The sequence below is a fragment of the Fundulus heteroclitus genome, unplaced genomic scaffold (assembly GCF_011125445.2).
Source record: "Fundulus heteroclitus isolate FHET01 unplaced genomic scaffold, MU-UCD_Fhet_4.1 scaffold_531, whole genome shotgun sequence".
Lineage (NCBI taxonomy): Eukaryota > Metazoa > Chordata > Actinopteri > Cyprinodontiformes > Fundulidae > Fundulus > Fundulus heteroclitus.
The window spans coordinates 46,711-71,417 of record NW_023396958.1 but is presented as its reverse complement, the minus strand read 5'-3'; the positions used below and the strand labels follow the sequence as shown (position 1 = coordinate 71,417).

The 24,707-nt window shown below is 41.7% G+C and overlaps 1 protein-coding gene across 1 annotated transcript in view; it reads left to right on the top strand.

The window, feature by feature from the left end:
- Positions 1-87: 87 nt before the first annotated feature.
- Positions 88-24,707, top strand: part of LOC105927973 (pecanex 2) — a 55,404-nt gene continuing 30,784 nt past the window's right edge. The window contains exons 1-17 of the mRNA XM_012865009.3: positions 88-581; positions 3,215-3,417; positions 4,035-4,152; positions 4,246-4,282; positions 9,139-9,620; positions 9,726-9,938; positions 12,401-12,892; positions 12,981-13,158; positions 13,362-13,515; positions 13,594-13,736; positions 14,032-14,110; positions 16,271-16,406; positions 18,014-18,156; positions 18,356-18,509; positions 21,622-21,654; positions 21,955-22,126; positions 22,258-22,368. Of these exons, the coding sequence (XP_012720463.2) occupies positions 429-581; positions 3,215-3,417; positions 4,035-4,152; positions 4,246-4,282; positions 9,139-9,620; positions 9,726-9,938; positions 12,401-12,892; positions 12,981-13,158; positions 13,362-13,515; positions 13,594-13,736; positions 14,032-14,110; positions 16,271-16,406; positions 18,014-18,156; positions 18,356-18,509; positions 21,622-21,654; positions 21,955-22,126; positions 22,258-22,368 (3,001 nt within the window). The 5' untranslated portion in view covers positions 88-428. The remainder of the gene's footprint in view (positions 582-3,214; positions 3,418-4,034; positions 4,153-4,245; positions 4,283-9,138; positions 9,621-9,725; positions 9,939-12,400; positions 12,893-12,980; positions 13,159-13,361; positions 13,516-13,593; positions 13,737-14,031; positions 14,111-16,270; positions 16,407-18,013; positions 18,157-18,355; positions 18,510-21,621; positions 21,655-21,954; positions 22,127-22,257; positions 22,369-24,707) is intronic.

Sequence of the window (24,707 nt, the reverse complement as noted above, 5' to 3'; positions counted from 1 at the left end):
GATAGTAATGGGGTTTGATTCTATGCTACAACGTCCTGCCATACAAGATCGCATCCTGAGCAGTGAAGGTGGGACTCATAATAGAAAAGGCAGAGGGGGAGGAGGAGTGGTAAGAAGGGAGGGGGCTGTAAGTGCTACGCATCTGTAGGAGCGGAGGAGAGGGAGGAAGGGGACAGCCGAACAGGTCAAGATGAGATCGGCGGAAGCAGCAGCGCACGAACACGGGCTGGGATGGGAAGAGACAAGCAAGAGGACCCCGTCAAGAGAGGCCGAGGATGAGAGAGACGGCTCCGGAGCACTGCTGCGTCGCTCCAACATGGAGGCGCAGTGACAGCAGCGCACGTTAGAGGAGAACATTTCATTGTAGCCTTGCAGCATCATCACCCCCATCATCCTCCGTCCAGAGCTGAGCGGGGAGGAGAGGAGACATGGGCTCCCACGTTGTGCAGACCCTGCGCCAGGGAGTGTGGGCATCTCTGACCGGCGGCTGGTACCACGACCCGGACCAGAACAAATTCAACAACTCCTGCCACCTTTATCTGTGGATATTTCTCCTGATGCTCCCCTTGTCCCTGCATCTGGTGAGTTTTCATCGAGGAGGGATCGTGGCGTCCAAGGCCGCGAAGGTGGCTGCGAGGTGCGTGTATGTAACAGTGTGTTCCTGCGCCTGTGTGCTCCGCGTTGGATAAACAAGCACCAGACCTGCAGGTATATATGTGGCAGCATCATGATGCTGCTGCAGCGCCCGGAGATACGAGCATCGGGTGGAGGGGAAAAAAAAGGGGCATTGTCGCCCTGTTTTCCCCTGCCTGTAACGAATGGTTGCTCCAGGATGTGACAGCGGTGGAGAAACGGTGCTGATGGTGCTGATGATGATGATGAGCGCTACACAGGCTCCATCTGTTAATTTACTGCCAATGCTGCGTGACTGTTTTCCCCATAGTTCTATAATGACACAGCGCAGTTGCTCCTGCATATTTTTTTCAAAGACCCCCTAATGGCATTTTCCTACTTTTACCCCTTCTTTACAGTCTTTTTTATTTATTATTATTAGAGTTGCTGATGTAGTCCAGATACAGCTGCTGGCCTGAAAATTAGAAGCGTGGTTTCTCTGATTATAACTCCAATTATGCACCCAGAAAAGGAAGCTATACTGGAATCAGAAATTGCTTGGTGGGGGTATGTTTTTTTTTTTTTTTTTTTTTTTTTTTTTTCTTTGCGAAACAAGGTGACAATTCTTTTTAAATTTTGTGTTATTATCTTTCTCGGTCATTAAGAATATGTACAGCGGCATGCAAAAGTGATGCTATACCCCTTTTCTGTTTTTGGCTGGTGGCAAAATACAAAGAGGACTTCTTATCCCTTTATTTTAGACATTTAGACTCTCGGTCACTTAGATCTAAAAAAAATATGGCTAATATTGTGAAAAAGTTTAATATTCATTGTCACTGATTTTGGAAAGTGAAGTTACCAAAACCCTCCACAAGCAGTGTAAGTCACAATGGCTTATTGCTAAAGAGGCTGGCTGGTCACAGAGTTCTGTGTCCAAGCATACATTAACAGAAAATTGAGTGGAAGGAAGAAGTGTGGTAGGAAAAGATGCACAAACAACAGGGAGAATTCCAGCCTTGAGAGGATTGTCAAGAGAAATGCATCCAAGAATTTGGGCGGAGTGGACTGAGGCTTGAGTGGGTGCATCAAGACCCGCTACACTCACACGAACCCTACATGTGGGCTACAAGGGTCTTACATGAATTACTACATCAATGTGCTGTGGTATAGAGGCGATCAGGCGGTGGTGCTGCATAGGTGGAATGGAAGCCCAGATGGCTTTGATAGCTGTCTTCAGGTCATCTGCCTTGTTGAGCCTTGTATTTCTCCTTTTCCTTAATAATCTGTTCTTTTCATCTGACAAGATGATGTTGGACCACTGAGAAACAGTGCAGTCCTTTTTTTCACCCTGGCCCATGCAAGAGGAGGCTCAGCCAAGTATTAAGCACATAGAAATGGTCACACTTTTTAGAAGTCTGACATTTCTGTTTACAACAGCCTTTTTCGCTGGTCTTATATAATGTTGACATTTTCGGAGGCACTGTTTCTTGGTTTTCAATTCCTGTGAGTCATAATCATCAAAACGACTTAAAATAGAGGATTGAAATACTTCACTATTTGTAATGAATCTAAATAAAAAAAAATAGTTTTACTTTCGGAAACCAATGACAAAACAAATTGAATTTTTTTTTAGGACATTCACATTTTTTTTTTAGACGCACATGTATATAAGATGTGGGCATTGTGCAAAGTACAGTTGAATCCAAACTGTCAAATATGTTATTAGCAAATAAAGTAACCCTAAAATATGTCAAACCAAATGTTGCATCCAGGCCTTTGCTATTGCAGTTTTGCTCATACTGAAACTTTGATAACGATTAAGATTTTAAATATTGTGCAGCTCTCCTGTCTTTCACCAACTGCTTGCTTCTTGTCCCTCTTCCATAAACGACATATTCATGGAGTGTAAAACTAATAGATGCCCTGTCAACAGACTCTCTCACCTAAACTATGAATCCCTGCAGCTCCTCCAGAGCAACCGTAGGCCCTTTGACTGCTTCTCTGATCAAGGCTGTCCTTGCCCGGCCAGTCGCTTTAGCCATGCCTTGGTAGGTTATCAGCTGCACCATCAGATGATGGCTTGAGCATCTCTCTTACAACTATTGAAAGCTTGGGATGCTGCTTTATAACCCAGCCCCGCTTTAAACTTCTCCAGATATTTATCCCGGCCCTGTCTGGCGTGTTCTTTGGTCTTCCTGGTGCCGTGTTTTTACTTCTGTTCTCTAACAAAGCTGCGAAGCCTTCACAGACCGGCTGCTTTTATACTGACACTAAATCACATACAGTTGGGTGGCGTCTCAAAGCAGCTGGTTGGATATCATGTATTGGAGTGAAGGAGTTTGAATACCAATGCACATCCTTGCTGCTGTGTTCCTGTTTATTACATGAAACCAGCAACTCCTGATAAAACCCACTGATGCTTGTGGTTATACAATGAAGCGTTGAACGTACACATATTTTTTTCATGCCACTGCACTGACATCCGCTTTGTTCCTGCCAGAATCTTTTAAAGGAAAGCACAATTCAGACGCGTTTTAACCCTCTTGGCCTTTTTTAACCCTCAGATCTAGTGCTTCCCTGACCTCATTGCATTGTCTTGCAGGCCCTGCCTCCCACCACCATGGCTCTGAGCATCTACTGCACCTCCATCACCGTCTTCTTCGTCCTCATCAAGCTGGCCAACTACCGGCTGCACCTGATGTTCGACGAGGGTGAGGCGGTGGTCCGCAGCAGCCTCTCGGACCTCAGCAAGGCCCAGGAGAAGAAGAGCAACGCCTCGGACTCGTGCCAGCCTCCCAGCCTCAGGTATAAGCCGAAGGATCCGTCAGAAGTAGAAAAATACAGATTCCTATTTGGTAGTCCAGCCTTCCTCATCGTCTTTGTGCCTCAGGCTGCAGGCCTGCCTGGCAAGTCATTGGTAGATCTTGGCCAAAACGTTAAATATACATTTTGGTCACCGTGTTTCTCCAATACATTTAGCTTTTGCAGTTTATCTTTCTCAGGCCTGTCCATCTTTCAAATCAAATCAGCTTCATGATCGAGTGCTTAAGTGTGGAATACGCTCTCTCTCAGCTGCGTCTCAAGAATCTCGGAGCAGCTTTGGCGACCGCGAACTAATTTTAGTGATTTTCAGTCAGCCTGTCTGCTGAGACGTGCTCTCTGCGCGCAGAGCCTAATAAAAGCAAATCTATCAGCTCTTCTTCTCTGTACGAGTCTGATGAATTCAGATTAGATGAAAAAAAAAAAGAAACACAAACAGCTTTCATGCTTCAGCCTCTGTACAGACGGTTCTGTTTCAGCGTTTGAAACGAGAGAGGCCGCGGCGGAAAAGAAAGCACCTGATTTTCTCTAAAAGCGAAGCAGTGATTTATGAACTTCCACCTGAGTCCTCATTGTCTCTCTTCTTCCCGTTTCCCGGGCAGAAAGAGCAGCACGCTCCCCGACAACGTTGCCATGACGACGCTGGCCCGCAAACGCCCCAGCCCGGTGATCCAGGTGACGGTGAAGCAGACGGAAACCGACCCGGGACTGATTGGGGTGGTAAGATGAGCTACGCAGGCGCAAAAACACAAAAAAAAAACATGTTTCATGGATGCATTTTAATTAGCTGTTTCTGTCCTTTTCATTATACAGGACTGCTCAAAGTCAGATGAGGGGAAATCTGCAGAAGGTGACGGCCATCTTTCTTTGATTTGTAACGCTTGAGCGGAGATTTAGGGGAAATAGAAAAAGATTTTGCGTAAACATTTATTTATCTGGAAACCTTAAAATAAATGAATCTATGATTGGATTAGAATAATCTCACACTAAAAATGAACAAAAGAAGGTAGAAATAGAGAGGGAGGATCTTTAATCTCTTGTCTTCAGCTGACCTCCACAGGTACCTGCAGGATTTAGGTCTCAGGAAATAGTTTGACCATGACAGAAGGTTGATTTTTACAACTGAAGTCGATTTGGTCTCATGTTTTGGCTCATTATCTGGCCGAAGGACCCAGTGATAATGGTTTACTTTAGTTTACGGGATTAAAATATCGTGGCATTTCAAAAAGTGCCCTGTGCTACCCTCGCTAACAAGATTTCCAGGGCATTTGGACGAGAAACAGCTTTCTTGTCTTGTTACCGGCAAGTGCTAAGTAAATAAACTTGTCTTGCCGCAGCATCACAGACCTTTCATCGGGCTTAAGATCTTAACTTTTACACACATTCAAACTTTGGGTCTCGCCAAACCAACCTGGAGAGTTTTGTCTTGGAAATCCTAACCTTGATCCCATCTGAGCAAAGCATGGAGTTCCAGTTGAAGTCACAGGGGAGTTTAGCAAACTCCAAATTCCTTCGTTTGTGATGGCAGGACAGAAAAGGCATCACCGTCAAACAATCACTTGGCATCTAGATACCGTCTAATGATTGTTATGGAGACTTGGTGACCCTAGCATGCCACTCTTTGCCACAGGTTCCTGACAGTGAGCTTTGGGAATACATTTTTCACCTCCTTTATCATCCTCTGCACTGTCCACTTTGAGAAGATAAATTCAAGTTCCCGTACTATAAAAAAACATACCATGGTACTGGTTAGGACACTAACCAACTATATATAAATAAACGCTTCAGACATATGTTAAAGTGATGGTAGGCGCTACGGAAATTTGCATCATTAGTAATTCTGTTTGATACATTTTATCCCCTTCTAAATAAAGGGTGGATTTTTCTTCAACTTTCAGTGTAAGATCATGTTTCTGTAGTAAAACATTTTTTATGTACAGAGAGTTGGGTGCAGATAAATTGGTCTGCAGCTGCACAGAGAGGAAATGTTGCTGCATCATGACTGTCTTTAGCAAGAAATCCAGCCGACTTTTACGTGGAGCCTTACAGTATGCACCACAAGCTGATGTTTGGAGCCTAACTTTCACCCCTGCATTGGGCTAGTGTGTAAAAATAAAGTAGCCTGCACTGCAATAACCAGTTGAACAGTCCGTTGCTAGAATGTATGAAATATCCAATGAGTTGACTGCTTACGAAGACGATTTTTGGTTTGGAGAGTATTATTTCAGAGACCATCTGCAACAAAAGCAGTAAGGCTAATTTTTTGCTAGTTTTACCCTGAAACTACAGCTCCAATGTGTTTGCTGTCCCAAAAAGTTACAAATGTGATGACATTTCAGTAATTAAGGTGCACAAACTTAGAACATGCATGACCAATCCCAATATAGCCTGGTAACCTTGCTGATGTTTCAGCCTAGCTGCTTTCACTAAAGAACCATGTCAGCAGGACCTCTGAAATAGATGATTAAAATACATTGTAGCCGTAGTTTCTGAGCATTTTCTTCTGTGCTGGTTGGTTGTAAATCCTTATGGAAATGATAAAGTTTTTCAGGCAGGAATCAAACCCGTATGAGCAGCGTCAAGGACTAAGGCCTCAGTACATGGGTCATCCTCACTAGCCCTTGTGCCATCGGAGCATGCCACTAGTTGTTTGAAACTTTTCATGCGTTTTTTTTAACTCTTTTTTTCATCTTTCTACTTCAGATCAACACATCAGCCTTACTTGAATGACACGTTTTCTTGTAATTTCCCTTTTGAAGAGTGGCTATAAGTAGTTTTTCCACACTGTATTCATCATATAAGTCGCCGCATGTCATCTCTGACAAAAAAAAAAATCAATCAATCTAACTTTGATCAACATAAACAAACTGAGTCAGCCACATGCATGTCACAAATATCCCTTATTGTGGCTACATTAACAAGTCTGATTATGTCATAAACTTGTTAATTACTTGGAAGTTTGATTACATCACTTTCACCACCTGGGAGTATTTTCAGAGCCGGTCCAGGCTCAAAGCAAACTTCCCCTTCCCTAATGCATCGGGTGGCTCCTTAGACAATGCAGCTTCACAGCTTCCTGTCCTGCAAACACATCAGTGTAGTAAGTGATCCTCAGACAAACACAGAAAGCTAGCCTGTTAGCCTGCTCTCAGGCCCAGATGACTGTTTCCAGTAAGCGTATGACCTAATGCCCTGGCAATTAGACAGAGCCCAGTCAGCTGGTTGAGAAAAAGGGAAATAAACACTCTGGCGCACTCCAGCAGTTGGCTGCATGTTCGTAGAAAACAAATCCATTTGTTTCTGACAACAGTGTCGTTTATCAAGAAACCAAAGCTACCTTTGATGGAGTTGGAACGATTTATTTACCTGGGAAATGTTGCTTTACCCAAAGACGCTTTATATGAACCAGAATAAAAGGAAAATGTCAGTGCATGGCGAGAGAAGGAGGGAAAAAAATCCACTGTATTAAGCCTTTGGTTGAATAAATACTGTATTGAGGGTTTACTGATAATATCCCAGTGATGGGATGTTGATGGGCCAATGATGAGATCATTTTTGGCTATTTTAGTGTAATTTAACCAATAGCATTATAATTTGTCACCTATAACAAAATTTTTCCAATTACTGCTCATTCCACTGATGTTATTATCAGTGACTAAAATAATATTTATCCATACATGGAATGAATGATTTTAATATCTAAGCTAATGAACGGTATCATGCTCAAAGTTTAGTACAACAAATAGTTCTTCAGCTGGTTCTCACAACCACAGTTCATGAGAGAGAGCTGCTGATCATCTATGCTGGAGTAAATCCGTATGACATCTATGACCCAGTCTGATAGACAATTATGCAAAATAACTTTAATTTCGCATAAATGCTGTCCTGTTTATGTATTATCAAGTTATTAGCTGCAGTTAATACATTTTCAAAGGTTTTCTTTTGTTTTCGATGTAATGGAAATAAAATAGGAACTTACTACATTATTTGGAAAATATTATAACATTGTTGGCTCAGTATATCCAGTTATGTATAAAATGGCCCAAATTATCACCTCTTATTGCATTATTGTGGCTACAAGACGTAAAAAACATGTCTAGAAAGGAAACTAAGCGTTCACTCCCACTACCACAGAAGGGAGTCAGATATCAGTAGATACACGGCAGGGAGGAAGTTTGAAAGAGTCAAAACATTTTTAAATCAGACTTTTTCACAAAGTGTTCTACAGGAAATGTTACCAGTCATTTGCAAATCTCATAGTTAAGATAAGACTCTGCTTACTGTACAGAGAAAAACAACACACTGCTGGTAGTAAGGCATATAAGGCTTATTATGATTGCTGATCATGAGAATTAAAATGCAACAGTTTAAAATGTGAACTCTTTAGAGGTGGGTAAAGAAGCCAGACAATGTATTCAAGAGTAGCCCTGCTTCAATGTATTTTTACTGAAGAAGATGGTAAAAAGAAGTCATCCGATAAAACATACAAATAACAATAAAAATGCTCCTTCAGTTCTGAGCACTTGGCTTTGTCCTGTGTAATCTGATTTAACTTGTGAAAATGATGTAAGCATACAGGTAAAATAGAAAATGATGTGCAGTTCTGGTACTTGGAAAAATAAAATTAAACATAAATAAAAACAAATCGCATCATTACAAAATAGCAATTCAGGCAGAAGAAACACATATTTCCAAATCTCATTTTTTCCCCCCCAACATGAAACTTTTGAAACCAACAGTTATAGTAGATAATGTGTTGTATACATGTTAGAAAAGTACAAAATACTTCCAGTGGCGATATTTATTATTTACTGTAGGTTCACTTGACCTCCAAATCTCTCAACAGGCTCAGCAGATAGAAACTAACATTAGAAAAATGTTTGTTTGTCATTCGTTAAGTTTCATAGAGGCGAGTAGAGGTGCCAGTAGCTGACCCTAATCAAAAGTTTTGTTACTTCAAAATAATATTTATCAAGTAGAAATAAAAAGTATGGGCCAGCAAAACTCCTAGAGGTACGCAATTTCTTCAAAACATTACCCAAGTAAATATCACTGAGTAAATGTATTATACCCACCTCAGGAACTCTTTAACCGTTTGGAAATGTTAGTAAACTCTTGTTAAAGCGCTCTCTTTCTCACACATTGATGCTTCCTCTAGTGAAATTAAAAATAACGACGTATCATCACAAAAAGATTTCCTACGGCTATATCAGTAAATAAATGAGTAACCGTCAGTTGGGTTTTCCCCTTTAAATATTAAGTTGGACGTGACAATTTTTTTAATTTTAGAAATAACCTTATAGAAAAAAAGAACATGTTGTGTCTTCGTCCAAACAAAAAGGGAAGGATTGGTTACAAATAAAATAAAAAATTACTGAGCTATAATTTGCTTCTAAGAAAAAGACAAATGATGCTGTCATGCTTATTTTTAATTTCCAGTGACGCAGAAAGAGAAACATCTGTAACTTTGAGTCGGTTGCAGCAAAACAAGATGATTTGTTACAAAGATTTCATTGCCGAGACGGTTTATTCTTCAATGAATCCAGAAAGTCAAAAAAAAAATTGTTAGTTGTTTTTTTTCTCTTAAATAGAAGTCAGATTCAGCTAAACTCAGCATTTGGCCAAACCTCTAATAAAGAAATATGTAAGGAATTGTAGGATAAGAGCGTTGCTAAACACGTGATCTGCGTTTTCCTTTCTCTTCAGGTAACGGTGAGGCTGCTGCAGAGGAGCCCGCCGTGGAGGGAGGCCTCCAGCCACACCCTGAGCTCTCCCCTGATGACCTCTCCAGCCCCAATGCGGAGCAGGACGCCCCGCTGCTGCAGGCCCAGCAGAGGTCCCCGTCACGAACCGCCAGGGAAGAAGCGGAGGCGACTGAACCCGCAGTAGAGGAAGGCGGCGACGGTCAGAAAGCTTTGACGGCCAAAGGGGGAGATCGGTCCGAGGAGGAGAGTCCTCCGGAGAAAGCCTTAGAGCAGGACAGAAGAGAGGAAGAGGAGTGTGAGGATAAAGAGGCAGCAGATAGGGAGGCGCTGGATGAGGGGTTTCCTTCGTCAAAGGGAAGTGAGGATGAGAGCGAGGAGGGCAGCGAGGGCCTTAAAGAGAACTCGGACGCCAACAACAACTCACTGGAGACTCCAAAGGATGACCAGGACGAGTTCATAGACATCCCAGAATCTCCTGTACAGGTGGGCTGTGCTGCACAGGAGAGAGCAGCGTGTTGTCATATAAAGCAACAACAGCCTGTGGTTATTCACTCAGAGGTTCCCCCTCCTCTCTTGTACTGTATACAGGCAGAGCTAGAAGAGGATGAAGAGGAGGAAGAGGAGGCTTACTGCTCTGATGAGATCGAGGTGGTTCTGGTTGACAACTCCAGCCCGGGTCCAGGGTCGGCCCATCTGGACGACAGCGACACGGTGAAGATCATCATCACCATGAGCTGTGACCCTCAGACGGCCGCTCAGTTGGAAGAGAGCGTCAAGCAGAGCCTGCTGGAGAATGCACAGGTCAGACAGAAAGACATTTCAGGACTTCTGCAAAGGTTTTTTTTTTTTTTTTTGCACGTGCTCCCTGTGGGTTTTCTCAGCGTAGTTCTGCTACAGTCTGAAAACATGACAGGTTAGCTGGTTATTCTAAATCCCCCCCTAGGTGTGAGTGTGCGTGGTTGTTTGTCCTGTTTGGCCTTGTGATGGACTAGAGACCCGTCCAGGTTGAACCCGGCCTCTCACTCAATTACCGCCGGAGATAGGCACCAGCCGCCTCATGAGCCTGTAAGAGCTCATTTTTATTTTAAATTATGACATGCAACAGCAAAGCCCCCCACCTCACCCTTCCTAGAGAAAGGATCTGTTAAAAGAGAAACAGGGAGAATAAAGAAAAGTCCTTCCTTGACTAATACTAATTCAGCGCATTTCCCCCCAATCAAGTATTCCCACCTGAAAAACAACAACAGTGACCTCAATTAAAATGATACATGGTGTTAAAATCTCTAAAGTAAAAGATTGTCTTCAGATTTCACGTCTTCAGAAAATAAATCAGCGTGTGTCATTTAATCCCAGTATAAATCCAGCTGTTCTGTGAAGGTCTCAGAGGTTTGTTGAACATTAGTGAACAAACAGCATCATGAGGACCCTCCAACACAGCAGATAGGTCAGGAAGAAAGCCGAGGAGAACTTTAAAGCAGGGCTAGGTTCTAAAACTAAGTTTGAACAACTCCGCTAGCAATGATCTGTCCATAAATCAACAATAGAAACAGTCTGGCACAACCTCAGTCCAACAACAGCTCCCTGAACTGTCAGTCTGGGCAAGGTGAGCAATATTTAGAGACGCAAACAAAGAGACCGACGGAGGAACCCAGGTGGGAGAATCTGTTTACAGGACCAATATTGGACTTGCTCTTTGCAACTCCGGCAGTGTCAGAGAAAAAACGCTCAAAGGGGTCAAAGCAAACATGCAGAAGAATGTGCTCTGGTCAGATTTACTTTTTACTGTTAAAAAATTAACACTGTACATTAGGAAAAAAAACATCACCCCATAGTAAAACCTGGTGGCTGGATCATTATTCTGTGAGGAAATCTTTTCTTAACAGGGATAATAAAGGTGGTCAGAGTTGAGCTGAAAACAGGCTAATCCTAGAAGAAAACCTGTTAGAGGCTGCGAGGGACTTTCAGACTGAGGCGGAGGCTTACCTTTCAGCAGGACGGTGATGTAAAGCCAGAGCTACTATGGTGTAGGTGTAGATTCATGAATGATCAAACTCTAAACCTACAATGCAAAGGAGAATCTGTAACATTCACACACACACACACACTAGATGTCATCGGAAAGAGCTGGAGCTGTATTATCGTAGAGAAGAGGAGACACCGGTAGCTCTGACATTTCTGCCTTTTCGTCTTCCAAAGATTGCTCAGCCTCAGGCAGATTGAGTGGAGAGTGGCTGTGAACTTCAATGTTGGTATTCGGCCACAGATACTCAAGCGGTTTTGCAGCTGGACTTTGACTGAGGATGTGCAAAGCTGATGGGACGTAACCCAAAAAGTGGTTCTGGAAAGTATTGCCTCAAGGGCCTGAATACACTTTCGCTTCCACCTCACAGTCATGCAATGATTGATGTTGATCGTTTGGAAAAGAGCTCTATAAAATTCACAAACTGGATGGTTTTATTATCCATCCATCCATCCATCCATCCATCCATCCATCCATTTTCTGACTCGCTTATCCCTCATGGGGTCGCGGGGGTTGCTGGTGCCTATCTCCAGCGTTCACTGGGCGAGAGGCGGGGTACACCCTGGACAGGTCGCCAGTCTGTTGCAGGGCTGGTTTTATTATGACCAGAAAAATAAATAAATGTATATATATATATATATATATATATATATATATATATATATATATATATATATATATATATATATATATATATACATAACATATAAGAATGTCTTTGCAAGCTTCTGTATACATAATGTATATATTCTATTACTTAATACAAATCACATTTACACTTAAAGGTCCAAACTCTTCTTTTAGCTGGTGCCGGAATAATAGAATAGGGAGAAAGCTATCGGATAATTATTAAAGAGAAGAATAATTATTCAATGATTAAACTTCAAAAGTCACTTTGCGTCGAGCTGGATGGTCACAGAGTTAAGTGTAGCAATTGAATCTCGATATTACAGATTTAATAAAATATGTGAGTGAAACAAATGAATAGATCAATGGATCCTTTGAAGACTGAGCCATGACATGGTGTTTGAAGACGCCTGACCTGAATAGTATGACGCAAATCAGAGCACTGGGAGTTTTTAATGCACTTCGCAGATGTGACTGTGTGAGAAAAATCACGGTTTTGTGTGAGTCCGACATGAGTTTATGAGCTGTTCTTAAATAATGCACAGATTTACATCCAGGGCTTTGTTACGTTTAAGGGCTTCTTGCGTGTGACATGTCCCTGTTTGTGTCCTGCAAGGCTCAGAAGGATGCTGGAGAGTGTCGCATCAAGATCCCTGTCATCACCTTCGATTCCCCCGACGAGGAGTGGCAGCAGGAGCAGATGGAGGGAGAGGAGGGGACCGGCTCGGAGGATGACCCCGCACCCAGACAGCAGCAGCAGCAGCAGCAGCAGATCAGGAGCCAAAGCGAAGAGTTTCACTTATGTAGAGAGACGATCAGTTCTGAGTCCAACACGCTGGAGTGTCCGGATCTGGAGCGGGAGCAGCGGATGAACGAGGACAGCTCGCCGAGCCCACAGCTGACAAACGACAACAGCTCGTCGGGCATTGACATCCACTCCCACCCTGATGACACAGACCCTCTGGAGCCTATTGTGGACTCACAGGGGTTCCTGCGTCTGCCTCCCATGGTCCGCCGTTACGGGCCCGGCGGGAGGACCCACATCCGAGGTCTGAGCATGGACAGCGGGAAGGACGCCGTCCTCCTTTCAGACCGCTCTCACAACACAGTACGTCCAACATCTGATCTTCCTCTTTAGTTCTTATTAGCGCAATCCATCTGTAAAACGCCACCCAACCTGTCTTACCTTTCACCAGACCACAATGACCAGCTCCAAGTCCGACCTGGAGGCAAAGGAAGGCCAGATGCCCAATGAGTCCAACTTCTTGGAGTTTGTTTCCTTGTTAGGTTCCCTCAGTATGAAAGGGGGAGGGGGGAGCACCCAGGAAGAGGAGGACAAGGAGAGCACACAGAAAGCAGACCCTGACGAAGAAGGTTAAATCCCCTCTTTTATGCAAATAACACATAATGCATGCAAAAGCACATACTGCCTGCTTGGGTTTTACCTTTTACTACCTGCATTGGAAAGGCCCAGAAAAGGCATTAGTTTGTGCTGCCTGGGCGAGGATTCTTTACAGTTAGGTGTGGAAAGAAAAGCAAATAATAAAAGCAAGTTTCTCCTTTCTTTCTGTTTTCAGAAAATCAGAGTGCAACTCCCAAGCAAGATCCAGCAACAACAACGGATACCAGCACGGAGAACAAATCAGAGCGGCCCGACCCACCCACCAGTCTCCCAACGAACCCACCACAAGCTGTAAAACCTACGCACATCCCGATAGTCTCTCCTGACAGGTAAGCTCGCCCATGAAGATATTCTTCGGAGTGTAAAAATAGCATTCGCACTCACGTGAGAAGCTCCCCTTTTTGCAGCCCGCAGACGGACAGGGAGAAGGACCCGGACTACGACTCCCTCCCATCTCAGACCTCTCAGTCGGAGAGCTCCATGCTGCAGGTCATCTGCAGGCCTGAGGCTACCAATAAAGAGGAGGCCTACACCTTCCACACTGTGCACAGTAAGAACCGTCCGGCTTGCATCTCGCCGATGGTTTTTGTTCTGGAGACAGACTGACATCCATGTATTCAGCGTGCCTTACGTTCCACCGCTGGCTTCGGCTGGGAGATAGCAGCTCAGAAAGCGTACCGATTAAATGGCATTTTCCTGGAATGGCTCGAGCGAGTTCTGCTGTTCGGCCTTTGATTTTCATCTGCGGAGCTAAATGAATCCTGCATATCAGTTATTGCTCATCAGTCATCCAGATAGAAAATGCCTGACGAGCTGAGCCTGTGTTCTGTGTCTGTGTTGATCAGGAGACAGACCCAGGAAGCTGTATGCAGAGAGGGCCCTCAACCTGCCGCTGGGAGCCGAGCTCATTACAGGCAACATGTGGTATGCAGACAACCGATTTCCTTATTCTTTCCTTTTCTAGCATTATTTTTATTGAAATATTTCTTCCTGCATGTTCTTACATTCCCAACTGTTTTCATCTGTGTCTCCTGAAGTCATCTCGAGACTTTTACCTCCCCCTTGATTTTTTTCCCCTAATTTTTTTTTATTCCCATCTTCTAAAGTGCCTTGCACTGGTATTCATACTCTTCAAACTGTGTTGTGTGTACTGCCGCAAATTTCAGAGCATTCAGTTGGGATTTTACAAAACAGACCAGCATAATTTATAAAAAATAAAGCAGAAGGGGGAAAAAAAACGGTTTTAAGAATTTCTTACAAAAGAATTTCCACATCTAGAGTCTGAAATGTTCCCGTTCTTTGCAAAACCCCTAGAGCTCTGGCTGATGAGGTGGAGAGCATCTGTGGTCATCAATTTTAAAATGTTTTGTTACAGAATAACAATTGAATATAGGTCTGGACTTTGATCTCTGTAGTGACTACTTGTCTATGAAACAACTTAAAAGTAAACAAACAAAAAATAAATCTTAATCAAATAGTCACTTGATGAATAATGGGTTTCCGGTTTTACGCAGTACAAAAAAATTCTCAAAATACGTCAAAAATGCAGTTCCCGTAAGTTTATTCCAGGTTTCTTCAGGAAAAAATAAACATGGTACAAACTGAAAAACTACGTGCCGCCTCTCCTGCCCTGGTTTCAGCCTTTGTGCTCGCTTCACCTGCTACTCACTGATTAACCAGGCTGAGTGACTTGCTTCCTAAAAGGACTGGTAGACTGACAGACTGCAGCACTGGAGGACTGGTAAAAAAACATAAGCCCACCCACTTCCATCCTGAGCTACCTAGAGTCCATGTATTTATATATATGACACACCCAAAACCCAAACAAAACCAAATAACTAATTAAACAAATTACTAAGAAATAATTGTATTCTAAACAACTACTTTCAAACAAAAATGCAACAAATAACCAAATAAATAACAATTATCTAAATAATCTAAAACAAAAATAGAGAAATAGCTCCTACAATCCCATTCTGTGGTATGTAAACTTTTTGCCACACGGGCTAAAATAGCCAAGTTGAGAGTACTGGCAGGCCAGGAAAAAATACATACATACATACATACATACATACATACATACATAAATGTGTTGTTTACATTGCTTATAATAAAAAACAATTTCACATTATTGTTAATAGTGCTAAGATCTGAAACAGATCCAAAATATAAAGAGATAAAAAAAAGAAGACCTGAGGAATTTCTACCACAGACCACAGAAAACTATTCTGAGGGCTCCAAATGGCCCGGGCGCCACGCATTTATCCTCCCTCCAACGACTGGAGGGAGGATTCAGTCAACAGGGCTGGAGAAGCTCTCACATGACCACCATCGCTCATACACAAACCGGTAGAATAATGATAAACAGGGATATATCTGATTAGTCAGCTGTAATATTTTTCTTATTAAACTCAGAAATAAAACTTGCAGAACTTCTGCTGACAATACATTTTTTTGTCTCTAAGAGAAGTTCAGAAGCTAAAGAGAGTTAAGCAGAGGTTCAAAAATAGTTTTGTGCGTCCTGGCTGTCTGGAGAGATTATGTAAAGGATTTGATCTTTCTTTCTTTGACATCGCTCCCAAACTGCCAGCAGTAGACTCAATTCACTCATTTAAATGGGGCGGACTAAATCTGTTTTGTACTTCTTAGCCACTGGGGACGCAATCTTTGATGAGCAGGTGCAACACGCCCACTTTTTGCTCTCACAGTTTTCTGTCGATGCAATTTAGCGGTCATTTTTTTGGAAGCTTTGAAGATCAGGCCCGTAGTGTTTTGTACGTAGAGCTAAAACAGAGAACGCTCCTCCACATGTGAGCCGTCTCTCCTACATGGCTTGTGGATGTCTTTAAACAGCATTTCTCACAGCTATTTCTTTGTTTTATTTGTGAGTTTACATTGACTTTCCTCCTGGCATGCTTCAAAAAAGACCAGATTTGATGCGTGATCAATAGTTGTCCTATCAACAGATTCTTCAACATAAGATATACTGTGACCGAATGTTTAAAGGTTGAAGCAGTGTGTTGTGTCTCCTTACACGTTAATGCCAGCAGGCTCACACGCTGATTTCTTTGTGTGCATCTTCAGTGACCTGCTATCGACTTCCTCCAACTCAGAGTGTCAGGACGGTGCGGCGGGCGGTCACGCAGACTGCCCTTTCCAGCGACGCATCATTCCCGCTCACCGACTGAGGCCACGGAGGACGCACCCAGAGATCTTTCCGGTTTAGAATGACATTTATTCTATTATTTATCTACTACAGAAAAATAACAAAATACAAAATTAGCACTTTAATGCCTTGTAGTAACAGTCTATCTATCTATCTATGTGTGGGGTGTGATGGCAGGGGAGGGCTCTGGTTGCAGACTGTGAGGAAGGGAATAGACACGGTTTGGCACCGACAGCACGTAGGAAGGTAGACTAGTGACAGAGGCTGTCTTATGGACTGAAGGGGTTGAGAAGTCCAGGGGAGCGGCGAGGCGGCGCACAGAGAGCTGCGGCTGCCAGAGTGAATGCTGATTTGTGGTTGACGTTAGGTGGAGGAACACGTCGAAGGGCAGGAAGGCGGACTGTGGCAGAGTGGAGAGAGCCTCTTTGATGTTTTTGAAGCTGGTGAAGAAAGGAGTTCCAGGAAGGCTCTTGGGACCAAGGCTAGTAACTGAAGCGTGGGTTCTCCCAAGGCAGTCAAAGTCGGACTGGAACCAGGTCAGAATCCAGATGCGGGTACAGACATGGATCAGCTACGGAAGAAGAGATCAGGAAGAAACAGGAACAATGTACGGCCAGGTTACCGCTATGGGTGAGCTGATGCTCTGACTCCTGCCTCCTTAAACGCTCCTCTTGATAGGCGTTGATGGGTAACAGCTGTGGCTGGCGTCCACCTGTGGTGTGGAGTTGTTTTTCAGGGGCTAGGCTTGGATCCAGTGAAAGGAACTCTGAATGCTTCAGCAGACCAAACTTTGTGGGGAACGTTTGGAGATGCCCCTTGCTCTTCTAACATGACTACACCAGTGCACAACGCGAGGTCCATGAGGACATGGATGAGAGAGTCTGGTGTTGATGCCCTTGACTGGTCTGCATAAAACACCTCGGGATGAATTAGCACAGAGACTGAGAGCCAGGCCTTCCCATCCAACATCAGTATCTGAGCTCACTGTTGTGCTCCTGGAAGATTAGTCAGAAATATCCAGAAACACATGAGAACCATGTGGACGGCCTTCCTAGAAGAGTTGAAGCTGTTATAGCCGCAGAAGGTTCACCAAGGTCATGTTGTTATGGATCAATAATGGGATGCTGTTTCAGTTCAGCGAGGGAATACTTTTGACAAGATAGTGAATCTATCTTTGTGTCCGAACCAAAAGCAGTACGGGCCAATCACGTTGCACTATTTAGGTTTAAGGCGGGACATACCGGTGCTGACACCCTTTTAGGGTTGTGTCACTTGACACCGTGATTGGTTGAAACCAAGCTTTGGAAGGCAGGCACTAGGTGTCGCTTTGTCCAATCAGCTCACAGAGTTCTGCTGAATGTCCCTCCATTCCCCAAATTCATTTATTGGGAGAAATCCCAGATTGATAATGTGCAGAACGGAGAGGACTACAGATTATCAGTCTGGCTGGTCAGGTTTGTTACTTCTATAATCAGGAGAGAAACAAGCTGCTTGGACCATTCCAGAAACATAGATTCTCTACTAAAACACATCATCACTTTCCGTATTGTTACTCATAAAAAGAAAATCAGGATCTGAATAATAAATGTTTATTCGTTTGTTTTTCACATTAATACAAGGAGACGGGTTGCTAGAAGAAATGGTCTCTGTTTGTGTTGCAGGAAGAGGACTCCTTGGACGAGTCTTCAGAGACGTCCACGCAGGAGAAGCCGACCAGGAAGGTTTATTATAAACTCCAGCTGTTTCCAGGGAAGTGGGTCAGCGTTTTGTACGATCGCCTGACCCTGCTTGCACTTTTGGACAGGTAACTCCCAAAACCTGCCTGATATTTTACACTGTTATTCTTAATATGAAAGTCTGCTTTAAATATAACACATTCCTGTTTCAATTTGTTATTTCTGTAGGAAATATTCTTTCTGATTTAACCTGTTTGGTCAATCATAACCACCAGCACCACTGCTGTGACCCATTCTTCTTCCTTTTCATGTGCTGTTTTCTGAAAGAAACCAGGATTTCCTGGAGAATCTTGCAGCAGTCTTCATGGCCTTCCTGGTTTCCTTTCTGGGGTTTGTGCTTCTCAACCATGGATGTTTCAAAGATTTCTGGGTCTTCCAGTTCTGCCTAGTCATCGCCAGCTGCCAGTATTCTCTGCTGAAGGTAAACAATGCTATCTGCTGTAATTCTGATCGGTTTCCTCAGTGTAGAGCGGCATTTCGGGCATATGTGCAATGCCATATCGAGGGGTCAATGGTTCATTTGAACTGATCTTTTTCAGGGTCGAATGCTTACGGAACAAACAAATTGAGGGAATTTCAAAAATAAGGATTTACTGCAAAACTTTAAATTCATTGTTGATTTTTGCTAATCCACACAGAGTCAGGAATTGTTTTTCCTTAGTTAGTTGCAGAGAAACAATATGCTACCAAATGCAGCTATCATAATGTAACTCCCTCCAATTCGAATAACGGACACAAGGCGTTCTTTGCGTTTACTGGCATTTAATCAGACACAGGTGTCATCAATTATGCCGTGAGAACTGTACAACAACATAGAATAATCAACATACAATAAGGCATTCTCATGGAGAATAAACAGAGTAATTGTAAAAATATAAACTTTTCTGAATTAGTAGGTTGACACCCTTGTGTAACAGTTAGAGACATGTGACTAATTAACTTAACAGATATCACAAACAAACATATTCCTTTATAGAAACACAAAATAAACTTTGTTTACCTCATTGGCCTTATTAAGTTGAAGGGGTTAATAAAAATGCATCTTACAGCACCATCATCTTCAGGAATGTGCAAAAGCAAAAATCTTCCTTGCAAACATCATGGACAGGGAAGAATCCAGCGTGCTGCCCTCTACCGAATCTAGCGTGCATTTAAACCATCGATCCGACCAGAAACAACACACTGAACATTGGTTCCACCCTGGAAAGTTAACATATATTCCAAATGTGCATTTTACCTTCAATTGTTGATTTTATTAAATCAACATTGTGTTTTTTTTTAACATATTTATTGCAAATTAAACCTATGAAATTAACTTAAACATCATAACTGCTCTTGATGGCAGTTACACATAAAGTCTCTGGTATAATTCGGGTTGGATATTTGACGGCTTCTCTTGTCAGAAATGGGCTAGAAACCCAAGAGGTGAAATAATGATATACTTATACATATACTTGTTGGTGGCTGCAAAAGAGGTTGCAGCAAAGGTGTGGGTTGCATAGGAAAATCTGATCAAACGTTGGTGAAGATATGTTCGATTCTCTGTTTGTAAAGTTTAGCCTGAGTGAACCAGAGAAAATCCACAATAAAGTCAGACTTGTACATCCAATTTTTCCTTCTTATATTAATTTAAATTGATACAATAGACCAAGACATATTGTTCAGAAAACCTCACAGACCTGGTATCAGGGGGTTTGTCCTTAACTGGATCAAAATTTAGCTGATAGACTACTACAAGTTAACATGACTTGATGGGGGTACCGCAGGGGTCATTTATGGGCACCAAGCTACTCAATATGTACCTTGATAGCTATATTAAAATATGCAATTTGAAGCTGATACAAATATTTTTTCTTGTGGGGAGTATTTGCCACAATTATCCTTGTTGATTAGAACAGACTGGGTAAATTTAGATAATGTTATGATGTAAATACATCTTTTTAAAATATATGTGGATTTAAATGAGCCTGGTCATGTTCCTTGAAAATAGTAAATATAAACATACAAGTAAGGACAACAATAAACAACATTTAAAAGCAAATTATTGGGTGTACTTTCTCGATCATAAACCTGGCAGGAACCCGACATAAAGTACATTAGAGCAAAGGGTAGCAAAACCATTTATGACTCGGGATGTCATAAACTTTGCATATATATTGTTCACTTGTGGTATTGGTTTTCATTCACTGTGTGTAGCTGTGGATAAGACCTATAAAGCCACTATATTTTTTATAATAGTCACTGCAAACCAAAGCATAAGGCTAATACATATTGCTATTGGCATAACAATAGTCTGCTCTTAAAATAAGAAAGTCTAAAGATTCAGTTTAATTTAGGAATGCATTAATCATGTTTCCACCATTTCATTTACAGAACATGTCTACAATTGTGAAGCAAACAACGAATCGGACAAAATAACCAAAACTCTTTTTATGTATATTTTTCTCAGTTTACTTCACCAACTTTATGCAAATCCTTGGGAAATATTTGAATTACAGGTTTGAATGTAACACAGTAGGTAAAAAGCCAAGTGGGGTGAATACTTTTGCCAGGGCACTGTGTGCTGCATCTTGAAAACTTATACAAAGGATTGATTTCATCTCAGAGACTGACAAGAATGAAATGAGAAAGGTGCTTTGCTGTATTTGTATTTCTAAGCTATTCATTGGGCAATGGACGGATAGGAACGATAAACAAACTCTGCTTCATCTAATTCTTTTTTTAAACAGATCATGTGTGTGTTTCATGTCCTTTGAATGATATTAATCTTTTTGCTTTGTACGTGCATGTTTCTTTAGTAATCATGTTCGAAATACATTGAAAAAAGTGGTCAAGTTTTCCCACAGTTGAAATGCTTCTTTAAAGGAAGTCAAAAACATTTTCATTTGTCACCTGGGATGGAAGCAACATTTCCTATAAAGAAGCTGTCCTCTCCCTCAACAATGTCTAAGTCACGTCTTTCTCCTTTCAAATCTAGAGGTAAAGACCAAAACTACTTTGGTGCAGTGTGTAGCCCGTGTTTACTTCCTGGTACCTGAGCCAATCATATGTTCCCAGGGTTCCCTGAACAGAGCAGCAGCATTTGGTATTATATCTTGGCAAAAGAGCAGCAGCCTGCAAACATGGAAGCCAGTAAGAGAAGCGGACTAGAAATAGAAGAGAATACAACGTCATAGACCTGTCCTGTGGATGTAAAAACTCAGTGGAGTTTCACAGCAGCAACGGACCGTTGAGAATGGACCGTTCTCCGTGAAGGCGTTTTTTTTATGTTTTGTGCTGATGTGCAACACTATGTGTCAGCATTATTCACTGCTCCTTTAAAGGCCTTTAATTATTATGGCCCATTGTGAGGGCAGGTAAACATTTCACTGTTGAGCCGTTTAATCAAACTATCCTGAATTACGTTTGAACAATAGGCTCTAAGCTCATCTGGGATCTAATGCAGTGTAAAAACAAAGCTGATCCTAGACGCTATGTAATACAAGGCATTCTGTCAGAGCTGAAGTCCAGTTTGTGTGGGTTTGTTCTTCCAGAGCGTTCAGCCAGATGCCGCGTCACCAACACACGTGAGTCTCTCGTTTTTCTTAAATGTTACAAAAGAGAAACAAAGGTTATAAGCTAAAAGCAGACAAACACCCTGCATGTTGTTCTCTCTACTTTTTTATTATGTCTGTCTTAGACCTTTTGAGACACAATTAAAAAACATTTTTACTAAATTTTAAGGGAAGGAAATATCGTATACTAAGGATCACCTATTTCTGACATCAGGTTTCTGTCAAAAGAAATGCAAAAACAATGTCTTGATAATGAGCACCCATCCTTCCTGTTTGCCATCCTGACCTCTGATCCTGTGTGCGCGTCTTCAGGGTCACAACCAGCTGGTGGCCTACAGCCGAGCGGCCTACTTCTGTGTTTTCTGTGCTCTGATTTGGCTGCTGGAGCAGCTGCTGAGGAGGAAGGACCTGCCCGTCTCCACCCTGTACGGGGTCACCATCATCTGCTACGACGTTCTGAGCTTTGTCCGGGACGTCCTCGTCGGTAAGAAGGAGCGCACGCGTATTCGGTCATTGCAACACATTGGCTTCAGACTGTTCTCCTGCTGCTTTGACGCATCATTTCCAAGGTTTTCAAATGCCTGAGAAAGGTTGTTTGTTTTGTGTGTGAATCAGGTTTTACCTACTGCTTCCCATTCGCCTTCCTGGTGGGCCTTTTCCCTCAGATCAACACATTCACCATTTACCTGCTGGAGCAGATTGACATGCACTTCTTTGGTGGAACAGGTCAGTAATGGTGATGGATAAATATGAACGTCTGCTTGATTACCCTGAGTCGTGGGAACTTTTCAGATGGATAAAGAAGCGGACTTTGTTGTAAAATATTTATCTCATCGTTTTCCCTGCATATCTCATATCTAGTCACATTCTGTATGTTTACGATAAAACAATCAAAAGCCCAGATGCATCAACTTCAACAACATTATGAAAGCGTGGGACGGTCAGATATAGCCTGACAGTGACCTGGTATCATCATCAGATTATAATTCTCATGTCAATAATCCCAGATTTATGCAGAAAATATCCCGGGCTAAATCCTCTTTATATAACAATATATGAAACAATAGCACCCCCTGAAGAACCTTTGATGATTCCATGCTGCACCTTATGGAAGCCTTTGTTGTGGAGGTAGGCCAACAAAAACATCCTCTGTGGGCTCTAAAGCCTTTTGGGCATCTGGAACCTAACTTTGAGTTTTTGTACATTTCATTCAGATAGGCCAACAGCAACTTTTCCAATCACTGTTTTTGCTCTATTTGGGGCGAAACAGTTCGCTTTAATGGCGGGCAGCAATAAAATACACTGATGTAAATGTTTTCAATGAAAAGATTATTGTCTGGATTGAAAATAACATACAAATATATATATATATATATATATATATATATATATATATATATATATATATATATATATATATATATATATATATTTACATGTTTATATAAAAAAAGAGGTTAAGGAAAGTGGATGAAGTATAAAAGCTGCAAACTTGGCTATCTTTGATTTTCCTGTTGTTTTTTTCTTACTTTGATGTCATCTCTCTTAACAGCACTATTACCAGGAATGGACATTAAACAATGTTTTATATATATAAATACACACATACCCTTGATGGGTATATATATATATATATATATATATATATATATATATATATATATATATATATATATATATATATATATATATATATATATATATATATATATATGTATATATATATATATATATATATATATATATATATATATATATATATATATATATATATATATATATATATGCACTGGTCCCTAATCTGTTGGCACCAATAGCAACTAGTATAAAACAAAGTACAAATTTTTCATTATGCTTTTGAAAACTTACCTGGGGTATAAAGAGCATTTGACACAGAGACCTATTTCTTTTATCCACTGGCCGCTACACTGCAGAAGGACCCATACACTGACCCACAGACAGTTTGGTTTAAGATTATCATCTTAAAGGTCACAGTAGCTCAAATAACAATTTATTACAAAACAATATTTGTGAAAAACAATTTAGACCATCCAGCTGTGAGGGAAAACAGACTCCCCAAAGCTCAATGTTACAGCAGCAAAGAGCGCCATGATGCCAAGTCTCAACAAGAAACGTTAAATGTTAGCCACATGCTGACTGGCTAAGTGATGGACGAAACAAGCCTTTCTCTGCGCATCACAAATTTAAATGTTTGGAGTCTGCTAAGCTCTGCTGCAGCTTTTCCTCTAGCCTTGTTCTTTGGGCAGATGAGACAAACATGCCGGCTGGTGGTCTGATGTACAGCAAAGGATAAACAAAGGGAAAAGAAAAAGATAATACGGCCCACTGGTACCTATGGTGATGGACCTGGGATGCTGGGCTTGTTCTCTTTTCTGCACTTCGTTTTTTGTGTAAGATTCTGCTGCTGCAACAAAAGATGAAATTCGTGCAAAGGCTTTTGACACATTGTCCAATGATGCTGATATTAATGGAGAGTGCCGCATAAGTAAATGTTCTTTATAGAGCCATTGTACATACAGTCATCGCTACTTAATGTGCTGTACCTGTGTATAAAAACGCTATTAAAAATACTCAACAACAAAAAGAAGCAACAAGAAATTATAAAGATCCCTTTAAAAAGAGGGTTATCTGAATATTTGCCCTGAAACCAATCGTTAATTTTGCCTGTAGGGATGTAAAAGTTACTCATGCCAGTTGCAGTTTGTTATATGTACTGATAACATGTACATTGTACGTGTGTGTAGTGATGGAGAGTAACATGAAATCTGGGTTTAAAATGGGCCAACGCTGGAAAAAAATGTACGGTGAATGAGTTTGAAATAGGTCAGAGACAAAGACTATGTGGGTCAGACAAGTAAATGGGTACTATGAGGTACTTATAACCCAGAGCAGTGCTTTGCACAAGTATGCCTGGACATTCAGCTAAATGACAAATGAAAAGTCCTGTATGTTCAGAGACATGTAGCTCCCCGATTGAATAAATATGCAAAAATATGCTAAGAAATGCTAATCTCCTTATTTTCTGGGTCATTGTAAGTAACAGC